The sequence below is a fragment of the Tupaia chinensis genome, unplaced genomic scaffold (assembly GCF_000334495.1).
Source record: "Tupaia chinensis unplaced genomic scaffold, TupChi_1.0 Scaffold000252_1, whole genome shotgun sequence".
NCBI classification, from domain to species: domain Eukaryota; kingdom Metazoa; phylum Chordata; class Mammalia; order Scandentia; family Tupaiidae; genus Tupaia; species Tupaia belangeri.
The window spans coordinates 6,385,520-6,399,410 of NW_006159732.1; the positions used below are offsets into that span (position 1 = coordinate 6,385,520).

General features: G+C 34.3%; 1 protein-coding gene across 1 annotated transcript; it reads right to left on the reverse strand.

Annotated features, from left to right (window-relative positions):
- Positions 1-6,630: 6,630 nt before the first annotated feature.
- DEFB113 (defensin beta 113) lies at positions 6,631-7,509 on the reverse strand. The gene is made up of 2 exons (XM_006149105.3): positions 7,367-7,509; positions 6,631-6,902 (listed from the first exon to the last, which is right to left on the reverse strand). The coding sequence occupies exons 1-2, from the start codon at positions 7,422-7,424 to the stop codon at positions 6,712-6,714; spliced, it is 249 nt and encodes an 82-aa protein (XP_006149167.1). The 5' UTR covers positions 7,425-7,509; the 3' UTR covers positions 6,631-6,711.
- Between the last annotated feature and the right edge of the window lie 6,382 nt (positions 7,510-13,891).

Genomic DNA, 13,891 nt, shown 5'->3' on the forward strand with positions numbered 1-13,891 from the left:
TAAGCTGCTGGGTCTGGGACTCAAACCACCGTTGACTACATGGGAGTCCAGTGACATAGCCATTACTCTAACTGCTGTTCCCAATTTTTGAAAATTTCTTTGAGTTATGTTCAAACATTTAAATATCAGTAATCAGTATTTTCCACCCACCAACTTTAGTTATAATATTAAGTCTTCTCAATTTAAAATGTAGATGTTAAGCCCGCTGGCCATCCACTGCATCAGTCCTCTCCAGTTTCTGCATCTTATTCACTTGTTACACATTTTCTTTTATCTTACCTAAGATAATATTTATAGATTGAAATGTCTATGCTTTATTTTTAAAAACTATAACAAAATAAGGAATATAGATTATACTACCTGTTTATATGTTTCCAATCAGTGGACAGAAAGGGGTACTTATATATTAGATGCGTTTGTTTAAAAAAAAGGCTGAAAATAGGGCTGGCAGGTGGCATGGTGGTTGAGGCACTGGACTTTCACATGGCTGACTTTGGTTTGCATCCCGGACCTGGCAGCTTGCTTTCTCACTTTTCCTTTCTTTCTCTCTCTGGTCAAAATTTAAATAATAATAATAACACATAAAATTAAATAATTCTTTAAAAACTATTTTTAAAAGGCTGAAATTTAAATTCTTTAAAAATTATTTTAAAAAGAGTAAAAATTTAAAATAACAAAACAACATAAGGACACATAGAATAGAAGAGAAAAAATATAGAATAACATTTCGATATTTGACTACAAGAAGTTCTTATCAAAGAGAAATGCTCTTGGTCTCAAGGTAAAGTAGATTGTTACTATTATAATTTTAGTTTACTATAATATTTCCTTTTTAATTTTTTTCAAAAATATTTTTAAGTCTTTTAACTTCAGTTATTTTATATTTGATTATCACATTATTGAAAAGTTTATTCCTGCAGTATTTTGTTTACATAAGCAAAAAGTAAATAATGCTGATTCCCTGTCTTTAAATTCATTTTAATATTATAGCTTAATCCTAGGATCACTTCATTCTAAGATTTTCTCAAAGTGCCCTCCTGCATTGAATCTACTCTTAATCAAGATCTCACAATTTCTTTCTCTTGCTTTTCTTTATTTAAAAATGTTCTCAGAAAAAATTCAAAAAATTTTCTTGCTCAAAACTTTCATATTCTGCCGTCAAATTTAATTATTTAGATGTAAAAATCTAGGTTTAAAATTATGTTTCTTCTTAACTTTGAAGTCATTACTCTATTAATTTCTAGCAGCCAGTCTCCATAACAAGAAATCTAATGCTGGGATAGCTCTTTTTAAATGATAGTTTTCTCTCTTGACATTCTTCTTACAATTCAGAGCCTCAAATTTTATGATTCACACATTTCTTGGTGTGACTTTCTTTATTGTAAGTTATTCTGACATTGTTAAGCTTGTAATTTTCTTCAAATCTGAGATATCTTTTCTTTTTTTTCCTCTAATAAAGTTCTTATCCTATTTGTTATTTATATTTCTCTGTTTAAGGAACTTCTTTTGGTAAAACATTGGAATGTTCCTCTATAGTTTTATATTTTTGTCTCTTAGTTTTATGTATGTTGTGTCATTATTTTGTTATTTTAATTATAACTTTATTTCCAGCCTTTTAAAGCAAATGTATCTACTGTATAATGCTCTTTTCTGTGCTATAATTATTCTTATGCCATAAGCAGTATTCTTGTTTTGTAGATGTATAGGCTTCTTAAATCGCTTTGTAAACACATTATAGAGAGTTTCTGTTTGTTCACCTGTTTTGTATTAAATTCTGTTCTTTTCCTTGAACTCTGTTTTCTCAGGGTTCAGTGTGGTTTCTTATTGTGCGCTTAGATATCCATGCTGTTGGTTTTACTCAAGTATTGGAAAATCAATGGTTGTAGAATGAAGAACTATGTAGATAAATTCTGGGTTGTCCTTGGCCTCTGTGTAAATCTTTCCCCCTCAAAAATTCTCATGGTAAGGTCTGTGACTGTAGGCTAAATGGGCTTTCTTACTGTGAGCATAATGCATGAAGACTATTAATATCTTAAAGAAGAAATCTTAGTATATTTTAGGGGACATTCTTATACCAGAAATTTTAACTCTCTCATATAATTTTAATTGTTCAATAGGAAACCATTTAATAGGAAAAATGTGATTTTTAAAAAACAAAACTGAAAACTCCAAGAAAGAGGAATAGTATGTCTTATTTTCCAATGAATTCTCAGTATGTACAAAAAATTTTATTAGAGTAAGATCTCCCAAAATGCAGATATAATCAATTAGAATTCCGGTGTCATTTTTGTAAAAACTCAGTTAATCATATATACATATTACATATACATATTAGGTATTATATTTCATGTACTATATTTATATTAAATTTATACAGATTGTGCATGCCTAAACTGAAAATCTGAAAGTCAGCATGCTCCAAAATCTGAAACTTTCAGTATCGACATTAGTCCATAAATGAAAAATTTTACACTTAAGCTCACGTAATCACAGTCAAAATTTTGCAATTCAAAAATGTAGAAGATTACTTTGGGGTTGTATGTATAAGGTTTATATAAGCATAAATATGTTTGTGTTTAGACATAGGATCTGTTACCATGATATCCCATTATGTACATAAACAAATTCCAGCGTTTACAAAGTTGAAAATCAAAAGCACTTCTGTTTCCAAGCATTTAAGATAAGAGATACTCGCTCACCCTGCATGTTGAAGCCTGTAACTAGACTCTACATTCTATTATATTACTTTTCTCTATATAATTCTTTTTAATGTCAATAGATTTTTTTCCATTGAGCATGTGTGCTTTCTAGAAGAGAGACAAAGAGAGAGAGAGAAATCACTCCCCTAGGGGGATGGCCTCACTGCAGTACCATCTCCTCCAGTCTAGGCTCAGGATTTTGAGTATTCACACACATGCTTCTGACATGATGGTTTTTTTACAGGGTATGTTTTGCATTCATAGAATGTGAGATATTGGGGCTGTGGTGGGAGGGCCTCTGTGGTGATATCCAAGTTCTTGATGTTTTGGACAAAGAGTTGAATGAAACATGCCAGTAGCATAAGGAAAAGGTAAGCTTATTAACTAGAAGTGAAAATACACTCCTGGAAGGTAGGGGCAGGCCTGAGCAGGACAGAGAAAGAGTGGCTCAAAAGGCCACTTCTGGCATGATTTTTAAGCTGCCAGGTCTGGGATTTAAACCATGGTTGACCATGTGGGACCCGAACACCTTAACCACCATACCACTTGCTGGTTCACAAATTCTTTGGATTACTATAATTTTATACTAAAAATCTGAATTCATGTACTATAAATTTTACAGCTTAGTTCTAAAATCTTTGAATTATTATAGCTCTTTTAAATCACATGAATTTCCATATACAATTTTCAAATAAGTTTGTCTATTTTAAAAGTCTGATGAAATTTTGGTTGGAATTATGGTAAATCAATTTGATGAGATTTGACATGTAACAACTCTTTCATATATGAAGAAGGGTTTATCTCTTCATTATTTCAGTGTTAACTTCTCTCAACTTCAGGACTTCTGGAACAATGATTTATTACTTATTGCTACTTTACTTTAAAAAATTGTAGTTCAGCAATTATTTTAATGGCAATTACGGTTGATATTGTTGTGTAATAAACTACTCTGAAATTTGATAGCTGAAAACATAAGAACACATTTTATTATGCTCGTGGATTGTGTTGGACAAGATTAGAACAGCATTTGGAGGTATGGGATTGCCTGCTTTCTTCTGTGTCTGGGACATCACCTGAGAAGATACAGTGCATGACAGTTCATTCGTGGCTGGCTTTGCTTATCCTCCTTAGAAACCCCCAGTGCTTCGTATAATTCAAATGCAATTTCTTCACGTTTCAGAATTCTTGTTGTTTTCTTTCCAATTTGTAGCCTTCTTTTGGATGACCATTTCATTGCTCCAGTTAATTGCTCCATAAATATATATTTAAAACACATTTTATTTCCTGAGCTTCACATATGTATGTAGCAGAAAAATCTAAACTTCACATGTTTTAAGTATTCCTTTTCAAATCTGCTTTTCTTACTGTATTTCCTAGAAAAGGATCACATTGTTAGGCAAATTCTCCAAGAAAGAAGACTGGAAATTACCCCTTTTATGAGATTGACATACCTACTGCTCTAAGGAAGCTCCCTTATCCATTCTTGTTAAACCTCAAATTCACTAAACATCTTTTACGTCCTTTTGGTCTAAATCCTGCCCTATATTTTTATACTGTCTAGATCAGTTGCTGTAGTTTAAGAAATAAATTCAGTGGATACTTTAAATTCTGAATGCCAATTTTTGCTGATGTTGATAATTCATAAAAGGTTTATGTGAAAATGAATTCAATACCATGATAGAAATTAATGTACAATATGAAAACCTGGAAATACAATGACAACAAAGTGAAACACAGAAGCATTAAGTATTGAATCATAAAGTTAAATATAATTTTTGAGACTCACAACAAAAGACCTTTATTTTGGCTGCCTATGTTTAATATTGATTATAATAATTATCTCTGCATGGCAGAATTAGTAGTAACTTTTTTTTATATTGGGAAATTTTTGTGTTGTTTCAAATTTTTGTATTATTTTATAATAATGCTTTTGATATTTTAAGTTTGTTTTTATTCTGCTCATAAAATTATATATATTTATGGCAACAACATATTGCCAACAAGAAAATGAAACCACCATGAAACTATCTTTTCAAAATAATCACTCTTAAGGTTTAGTATATTTAATTCTTCTGGGATTTTTTAATGTATTTTATATAGGTACACTTTAAACTTTTTTATTTAGTATTATTTATTATTTTTACACATTCAGTCATTATACATCATTTAGTTTGTAAAGAGATTTTACCCCACATGATATATGCCACACAGTAAATGAGTTGATACTACTATACACAACCTCACCAACAGGCAACAAACCGTATCTGTGTAACAGAAATGTCTTACTTCTCCATATTTTCCCAAATTTCCCTCCCTGCACTCTTCCCCTCTCCCACTCCCCTTCCATTTTGTCCCCATTGTCCATAATGATTTTTAATGCTTTTATGTCCTCCAGTCTTTCAGTCTCTATTGTAGAGTGTAGACAGTTGGTATATGTTAAGTGGAGACATACAATGTCTCTGTTTCATAGCCTGACTTGTTTCACTCAGCAATAGATCTTCCATGTTCATCCACTTTCTATCAAATGCCAGAGTCTTGTTATTTTTTTGTGTGTGGCTGAATAATATTCCATGGAGTATATGTGCCACACTTTTTCAGTCCATCCATTTGTTTGTGGACATTTGGGTTGGTTCCATGTCTTAGCAATTGTGAATAATGCCACAATAAGTATAGCTGTGCAAGCGCTTTTCCAACTGAACATTCTCCTGTCCTTTGGGTATTTACCCAGGAGTGGAATTGGAAACTAAATAATCTACTTCTGAATGACTTAATGGCTACTGAAGAGATTAAGTCTGAAATAAAAAAAGATTCATGGAAGCAAATGATAATTAGTACACAGGTTTCCATAATCTATGAGATACTGCAAAAGCAGTCATAAGAAGGAAGTTCATAGCAATGGGTGCACACAAGAAAAAGATGGAAAGGTGGCAAAAGCACAACCTAAAATTATGCCTTAAGAAATTGGAAAAACAACAAAAGAATTCCAAAAAAAAAAAATGCCAGGAGAAAAGAAATAATAAAGATTCTAGTAGAAATAAATGAAATAGAAAATAAATGAACTATACAGAAAATAAATGAAAGCCAAAATAGTGGGAGAACACTTTTGTGAATTATGCCTCAGATAAGAGACTGATAACCAGAATACACAGGGAACTCAAGCAGCTTATCCAGAAGGAAATGATTAACCCAATTAAAAGATGGGAAAATGAGCTGAATAACAACTCTCTATGGAAGACGTAGGAACAGCCCAAAAGCATATGAAACAAATGCTCAACATTCTTCGTCATAAGGGAGATGCAGATCAAAACGACAATGAGATACCACTTAACCCCAGTCAGAATGGCAAAGATTAAACAAACAACCAAACAAACAAATGATAAATGCTGGTGGGGATGTGGTGAAAGGAGAACTCACACATTTTTGTTGAGAATATAAATTGGTCCAGCCATTGTGGAGAACAATATGGAGGGCCCTCAAGGACCTTCAAATAGAACTACCATAGGTACATTTTTAATATGATCATTTTGCTCTCTTCAGTTTTGTTTCTTTGTTATTTCTTATGACTATTTTAACAATGCTTTCCTATTACATGATCATGATGTATGCAACTTTGTATCCAAAAGCCAAACGCATTTATATTGAAAATATGAAAAGACTGAATAAACCATGATCAATGGTTGACATCTGATAAGTTTACATGAAAATGAATACACTGCTACACAAAGCAAACAGACAGGCCAGGGGTAAAGGGAAGTATTAAGGATGACTTAATGGAAGTCATCACTTTCACCTCCAGTCAGAGAAAAAGTTCAGACAATTTAATAAAGCTGCTACTGACCTTTATTTTTTTCTCTTTCACTAAATCAATATCACTCTCACTAGCCATGACATCACTGTGAAATCAAGAAGGCCAGAGGACACTACTCGAAAATAGATTGATGGAAAGGAAGAATTCTGTTTATTAATAATTACTGTTACAATGTAATATCATATGGTGTGTTCGAATTCTGAATTACATTTGTGTGGTTTGTAGTGCAATTTGTTTAGCGGTTGGCTTTTGGTATTGCCGCACCACACAGCAGGGCTCAGTATCACAGTGATTATATACGTACTCCCAGGTGTTGCACTCAGGCTTGCAAACACCACGAACAAGCAAACATTGTCTTTTTCTCTCTGCAACTTCTCTTATTCTTTTCTGTGGAACTAGAGAAAAAAAAAAAAAAGCCATAATTATAAATCCAGGATTAATCTCCTTAGACAGGTAGGCAAATGAATTTTAAAAAGTTCTCTGAAGTGTAGCACTAAGCCATGTTATTTCTGAGATCATGTCCATGCAAATCTACTGAAGATTTTGTCCCCTTATAAATTAGTACAATATAACTACTACTACTACAATATAAGGTAAAAAATTGTATTTTAAAAGAAAATATTTTCAGAAACATCAAAAGAATCACAGTCTCATTGCACAAACTAACAAAATAGGTGAGTTTTATTCTATATCTTGGGGAAAACTTTTTTTCCCAATTATCAGTTCTACAGGAAAAAATAGAGTAAATTGCTTATAAAAAATTCATGTGGAGTTTTCAGTCAATTTGCTTTTTTCTTTAAGAGAAAAGCATTTTTATGAACATTTTCCTTTTCACTATTTTCCATATTACATACATTACCTGATGGACCACAAGACACAGTGAAGATAAAGGTCAGGAAAACACAGAGGATCTTCATTGCTGTTGTAATTACTTGAGTGAAGTTGGGATAAAGCTGAAAATGTCTGAGAGTTGTGTTAATTCTGTGGTGAAAGAAAGATGGGCTCTTGTTTTTATAATGCTCTCGGAGTGATTACAATTCTGACTAATGCAGCCTTTCCAGATTGAACACATATTCTTGCAAGTATTACGAAATAACAAACAAGCATAATAAGAATTTATTTCCGTTATGACCACAATGATCAGGACATGAACTTATTTTCAGTTATACAAGTAAACAATTGGGTTAAAGTGTTACTGGTTAGTAATCGATTGAAACCACATAACTAATATCATTTTCATTTTCAGCCACATACTTTCTTGGGTATTTATTATGTGCCAGACAGTGTTCTAAGCACTTTATGAAGATTAGCTAGTTTAAATCTCATGACATATTCTATAACATGAGAACTTGTTTTTTTTTTTTTTTTTCCAGTTGAGGGAACCATGCCATTGACACATTATGTAGTTGCCCCCAAATCATATATGTAGTCATTGGTAGGACTGACATTGAATCTATAGACAGTCCATACGCTCAACCTCTACTTTACTTTCACAGCTGAGAAATGGGTTTCCATCATATGAAGTTTTGTCTGTGTATACATGGCCTGAGTCAGAAACTTTCTGAGAAATCTCTTCCGGAAGATTGGGCTGATAGGATCTGACTTATTTAGTACAGTAGGTATGTTTACATAAGTTATTTAGTTCCAATAATTACCTCTTCCAGTGTGTAGGAAGATTTCTTCCTCCATGTTTTCAACTGTCCTTAAGCTCAGGGCTGTAGATTTGAGGTATAAGTAAAGGATGTGTGGTCAGAAACAGGAAGGGAAGGTAAAGCAGAGAAGTTTTAAAGTGTACAAATTAATATATGGTAAGAGAGATAGTATATAAAAAAGGAACAAAGTAGTTTGGACTGTTACACCTTTACTTTTTTATACAGTGACTTCAAAACATTAACCCAAAACCATTTTCAGTAACCACTGTTTAGTAGGCACTTAAGCAATGTTTATTTAATAAAAATGTCTTTCATACTTATTATTTCTGCCTCTTCCTAATACCCGTGTTTGTTAGACCATCACCAAATTAGGTAGTTTGAGGAAAAATGGCATTCTGTAACAGTCAGTGGTATGTTTACTACTTTTTGTTATTATATATACCTGGTGCACTATCTTAAACTAAGGAACTTAATGTAGTGATCAAAGTTTTACATCTTAATTTTTATAATAACTCACTCTATTCTGGTATGTATTATTATTATTATTAATTTCCTCTTACATCTGGCTGACCTTTAAAATTATGGGTCATAAATTCACAATAGCAATTAAATATTCACTTCACATGTTTTGCATATGACCCAATTTTGCATGTAAATTCAAATTTAACCCAGAAGAAGACATATTTCCTCATAGACCCTGTGTTGTTTAGACCTCACTCCTTCCTTTTCTTTAGATTTTGAGGTATGTGCGTGTGTGTGTGTGTGTGTGTGTGTGTGTGTGTGTGTGTGCATGTGTGATATTTAGGCCGCTATTAAGCCTTTTAACAATACGAGTTCTTTCTAGTTGCTGACTGTTACGGTTTTACCCAGAACTATATAGCTGTTTTTTTCCTCATTATTCTGATCTCTGCATTTACAAGTTGTTCTATCAGAGAAGATTTTGAAGGCTGTGTGTGTGTGTGTGAACTCTGATAATAAGAGTAACCTTTGATTCCTTCAGATTTCTGTTTTTATTTTCTCCATTTGTCTTTATTTGAAATTAGCTTATTTCATTACTAGCTTGTCTGCTTTACTATTTATTTGTGCTGTTTGGCATAATTTTTACTAATAATACTACTGCTGCTGTTATCATTAACTGTCATACTAACTCTAACTTGTTAGAATATAAACTCCATGAGGGCAGGAATTTTCAGTTTTACAATGGAGCCTAGGACTAAGTAGAGATATAGTACGTATTTACTAAGTGGGGATTGAAAAGCTATAGTAACAATTGCAGTATCCACCCTGTATCTATCTAGAAAACACTGGAAAATAGCACTTCAGTAAAAGTTATTATCAGAATGCATAATACGTTTTTTTTTTTCTTTTTCTTTTCTCTTTCTTTCTTTCTTTCTTTCTTTTTCTTTTTTTTTTTTTTTTGAGAAGTTTTTGCCATAGGGCATGTGTGCTCACCGGAAAGAGACAGAAAGCGAGAAATCACCCCCCAGAGGAGATGACCAGGCTGCCATCCCCTCTCCTCCATTCTCCTCTCAGGATCTTGGGCACGCACGCACATGCGCAAGGCATAATACAGTTTCTAACCCAGAGGAGGCACAGACTAATTAATAAATATTTTTTCCTTCTTTCTTCCCCTTTTTAGGTTATGGAATGCTCAGCCTTCAAAAGCTTAAAGAAGTAATTGTTATTTGCAACTATAGCTATCTATGACTGGCAGTAGGGACAGTCATGAAGGAAATACCCTAACAGGGTACAGATTATATACACAAAATGCATTTCTCTTCATTTATTTATTTTTTGTATTTAACATAAAACTTGGTTTTTACTCTATTCTGAATGGCTAATAATAAATATTTATTGAGAATTTACTAAGTATTAAACTCTGCCTAAAACTTTTAAGGACTCCATTAAACAGCAACCACCTTGTGACGTAGACACTAGTTTTACTGTCATCGTTGCACAATGGGTAGATGAAACCTAAATGTATTCCTTCATTAACTTTCTCAAAGCAGCTTACTAGTAATTATTACTACTACTATTAGACCCCAGAACAGTCTGACTCTTGAACCGTGTTCTTAAGCACACTAGAATCAATGAACTTCTCCACTAACATGTTTCTGAAAGTCAATAATGAGTTTCCTTAATTCCTTTATATACCTGTTTACAGCACATCACTACAGATAGTTAAGTTTTCATGAGTGATAGAAGACTGAGGGGCTCTAAAAGTAAAAGATCAGTTCAAGCCTAGCAGCTGCAGAGGGGATTAACTAAATTAGTGGTTCTATGACCTTGAACCTTTTTAGAATCATGGCAGTGGTTTTAAAAAATACACCTCCTGGGCAATAGCTCTGAATAATCTCATTATGTGATTCAGGGGTATGGTTCAGAAAATTGCATTTTAAAATAAATACTGCCTTTCCCTATGCCCAGTCTTTCTGATACTCAGGTCTGATACCACAAGTTTACTCATGTTCTCATTCGTCAGCCAGGAACTCATTGCATCATTTCTTCCATTTATGTTCTCTCACCTCCTTACTTTGATTAAATTATGCCTGGATGTAGAATGAAGCACATTCTTCTCCCCAGCACAGCTCTCAGAGAGCTTAGGTACACATGTAATAAATCATACAATAATCAGGTAAACAAACCATTTCAGATATGAATTGCTCTGCACAGAGTGCAACAGGGTGTTAGGGAAGAGTGACTTCCCGGAGAGGTTTGATGCTAAGTGATCTAGAATGACCTCTGCCATCCTGAAAAGGGAGTGGCCACCAAGAGTGTCCCATAAAGTGGGACCAAGTGAAATGTTCCCAAGAACATGATGTGTGTGAGGAAAAAAAGGCAGGCCAGAGGGATGGTGCTTAGTGGGCAAGGGGGCAAGTGGTAGGGTTGAGGTGAGGGGATGGCAGGTCATGGATCCCACAGACTGTTTAGTGAAGGAGTGGATTTAATTCCAAGTTCAGTGGGTGCTGTTTTAAGGTGTCAAGGTCACTCTGGCTTCTACTCAGTTAACTGTTTGGAGGAAGTGGAAGCCAAACCAGCAAGGGAGGTTATTTGGAGATCATTACAGTGTTCTATGAGAGAAAAGATGGTGGCTTGGATGAAATGTGTTTCTGTCCCTGCTCTTCACTATCCCTGTGGCTTCACTTGCTTCTCTTTACTTTGTGCCTGCCTAAACTTTGACCTTTCAGATCTGACCATGCTTCAGAAGAGCCTGCCCCTAATGTTCTGCCCCACCAGCAGATCGCTGGTCATTGATATATATCAGGCATCCTTTCTCATCTTCTGGTCAGCCTGGGGTTGTATTCTCTGTTCTTTCTGAAGGAACAGTTCCAGAATGTGAGGTACTCAGCAAGTGGGTGTTTAGAACAGTGGGTTTTCCATTAAGCTTATGACTTAGGACACATTCACCCAACTATGTTACCTTCTAACAGTTAAAAATTAATAACAACAAAAATTAAAAACAATCTTTGGAGAAATTCCATGTTAGTTGAAGAGTAAAAAACTCCAAAAAGAAAAATGGTGAGAATAAATACTCAAGAAAGCAATGAGGGAGAAAAGAAAAGGGCTAGTGAATAGAGCGAGAGAAGAAAAGAGAGGTCAAGGGAGGGGAGGAGCAAAGAAAAAGAGAGAGGGAAAGATTAATTGATAAAGACAGCTCTAATGTGCTTCTGAAAGGTCCCTGAACTGTATAGTGTGTGCAAATTACCAGGGTGTTTGCAGAAATGTAACTTCTAGCTCAGTAGATCTTATACAGAGCAGAGATGCTCCATTTCTTCCAAGCTTTCTCGTGGTGCAAATGTTCCTGGTCTGCAAAGCACTCTTTGAGTACTGAGGCTGTGGAGCACATCACCTAGGCAGGTACTTACTCTAACTAGTTCTGCTATATGTCCTTTCACCAGTGTCACCATGTCAGCTCTGTTTTACTACCTCTGTATTTACTTAGGTCATGCTAATTATATGAGGACTTCAAGGATCCCTCCTATGGCTTTTAAGGAAAACTTCCAATACATATGTTAAGATTATTTGAAGAAATATATGCTACGAAGAAGGAAAACATTAGAAACATCAATTTCCTTGGCTGGTGGGCTTTCTTAAAGAAAGAAACAGGAGACTAGATGGTGGCCCAGTGTTGAAAGAAAGAAAGAAAGAAAGAAAGAAAGAAAGATGCTCTGTGAAGCAATCTCACATGGAAAGTCTCCAAATCTAAGTCCAGAGACTACCCTGAGTGTGCCAGCACACACTTGCTCGTAATCTGGAGCAGACTGAAAGGTGGGGTATCAAACCCTGTTGAGGATATTGTCTTTCTCTTTTTCTTGTTCGTTGAGGAAAGAAATAACAATAACAGCAAAAGTAAGAACAATGAGATTGGATACATAAAGCTCTCTAGACAGTGGCATGAGACATATTTGCATCTATGATTCACCTGAGTGGCATATAGTTTAGTTCGCCAAATCTTAGAGGTTCACTGACTTGATCAATGATCGATGAACTTCCATGTTCTTAAAAACTTTAAAGAGAGAATCTGCAGGCATTCATGTCTTCAAAGATTTCAAGACTATGTTTGCTAATGATTCCCCACAGTCCATTGAGCAGCTTCAGTTTTCATGTAGAAAACTTGATTGACCTTGCTTTTCACAACTTTTCTCTATAGCTTCCATAGTTATTTGTGGAAATATAATGAAATGATGTGGTTGAAAGTGACTGAACACTTTGTCTCTGAGCCATGAACATGTTGCTTTTGTTCACCAGCCCACAGGTTTCCCCTGTTCCCTACAAGGATCTGCTGTGGCTTCTGTGTTTGGCTAGACGGTCAGTATGTTCTTTGAAATGGCTAGACAGCCTTCACCACCTGGTGACTTTGCTTACAAGTACTCCATTGTTTATCTGCATTTCACTGTTATTTTAGTGATTTTTCACTTCTGCCATCTTCCAACTGTAGTCTCTCCTCCATAATTCTCTTGCTGGTATCGTTGTTCCATCTGGAGTATGAGCCCCTCTCTCCTGACTAATTTAATGACTAAGTTTTTCAAGTTTCTCAAGTGGAATATACATGAAATATTTTCTTACACATTCCTAGTGTAACAGTTGTAATGTTTTATGTCACTGTCCTAAAGAATGCTTTATTTATTTATTTATTTTTAATTCTTATTCTTGCATGGAACTAGAACTAAGTTTTTTTACTGCCTGGGTATAAAATCTCAACAACCCATTTGCAGTTAGTTCTACTTTTCCTAACTGTTCTACAAATTGGCTGCCTCACCTCTTGCCTTATCACTAGTTTAGCTTCTTCTTTTGTCTAGTATGTAGAGCTATCTCATTCTAATGAACAAAATAATATACTTAACTATTTAAAAACTACCTGGCTCTGTGACTTAGTGTTTAAAGGAGCCAAATCCCTCATGCTGATTGTGGTTTAAATCCCAGTACAGCAGTTTGAAAAAGACTCTGGGTGTATATGCATGCATGCCCCAAATTTTGAAATAACAAAGTGTAGAAGGAACTGTGGGATGACCATGCCTGTTCACTCTCTCTCTGTCTCTCTTTTTCCATCTTTCTATGTCAAGTACATGTGCCCTGTGGCAATTAAAGAAATTAAAATTAGAACAAATATATGAAGCATTACTGAAAGAGACAAGAAAGATCTAAAATTTTTTGTTCCCTAATATATCAACCAGAAGTCAAAGCAATAAAATAAATATTCTTTCTTAAATCTTTTTTTAATAATTAAATTT

Excerpts from the sequence above, each read along its gene's own strand:
- DEFB113 (XM_006149105.3), bottom strand. The coding sequence starts at position 7,424 with ATGAAGATCCTCTGTGTTTTCCTGACCTTTATCTTCACTGTGTCTTGT. Across the intron at positions 6,903-7,366 it reads TGTGTCTTGTGGTCCATCAG|TTCCACAGAAAAGAATAAGA; the intron begins GTAATGTATGTA and ends TTTTTTCTCTAG.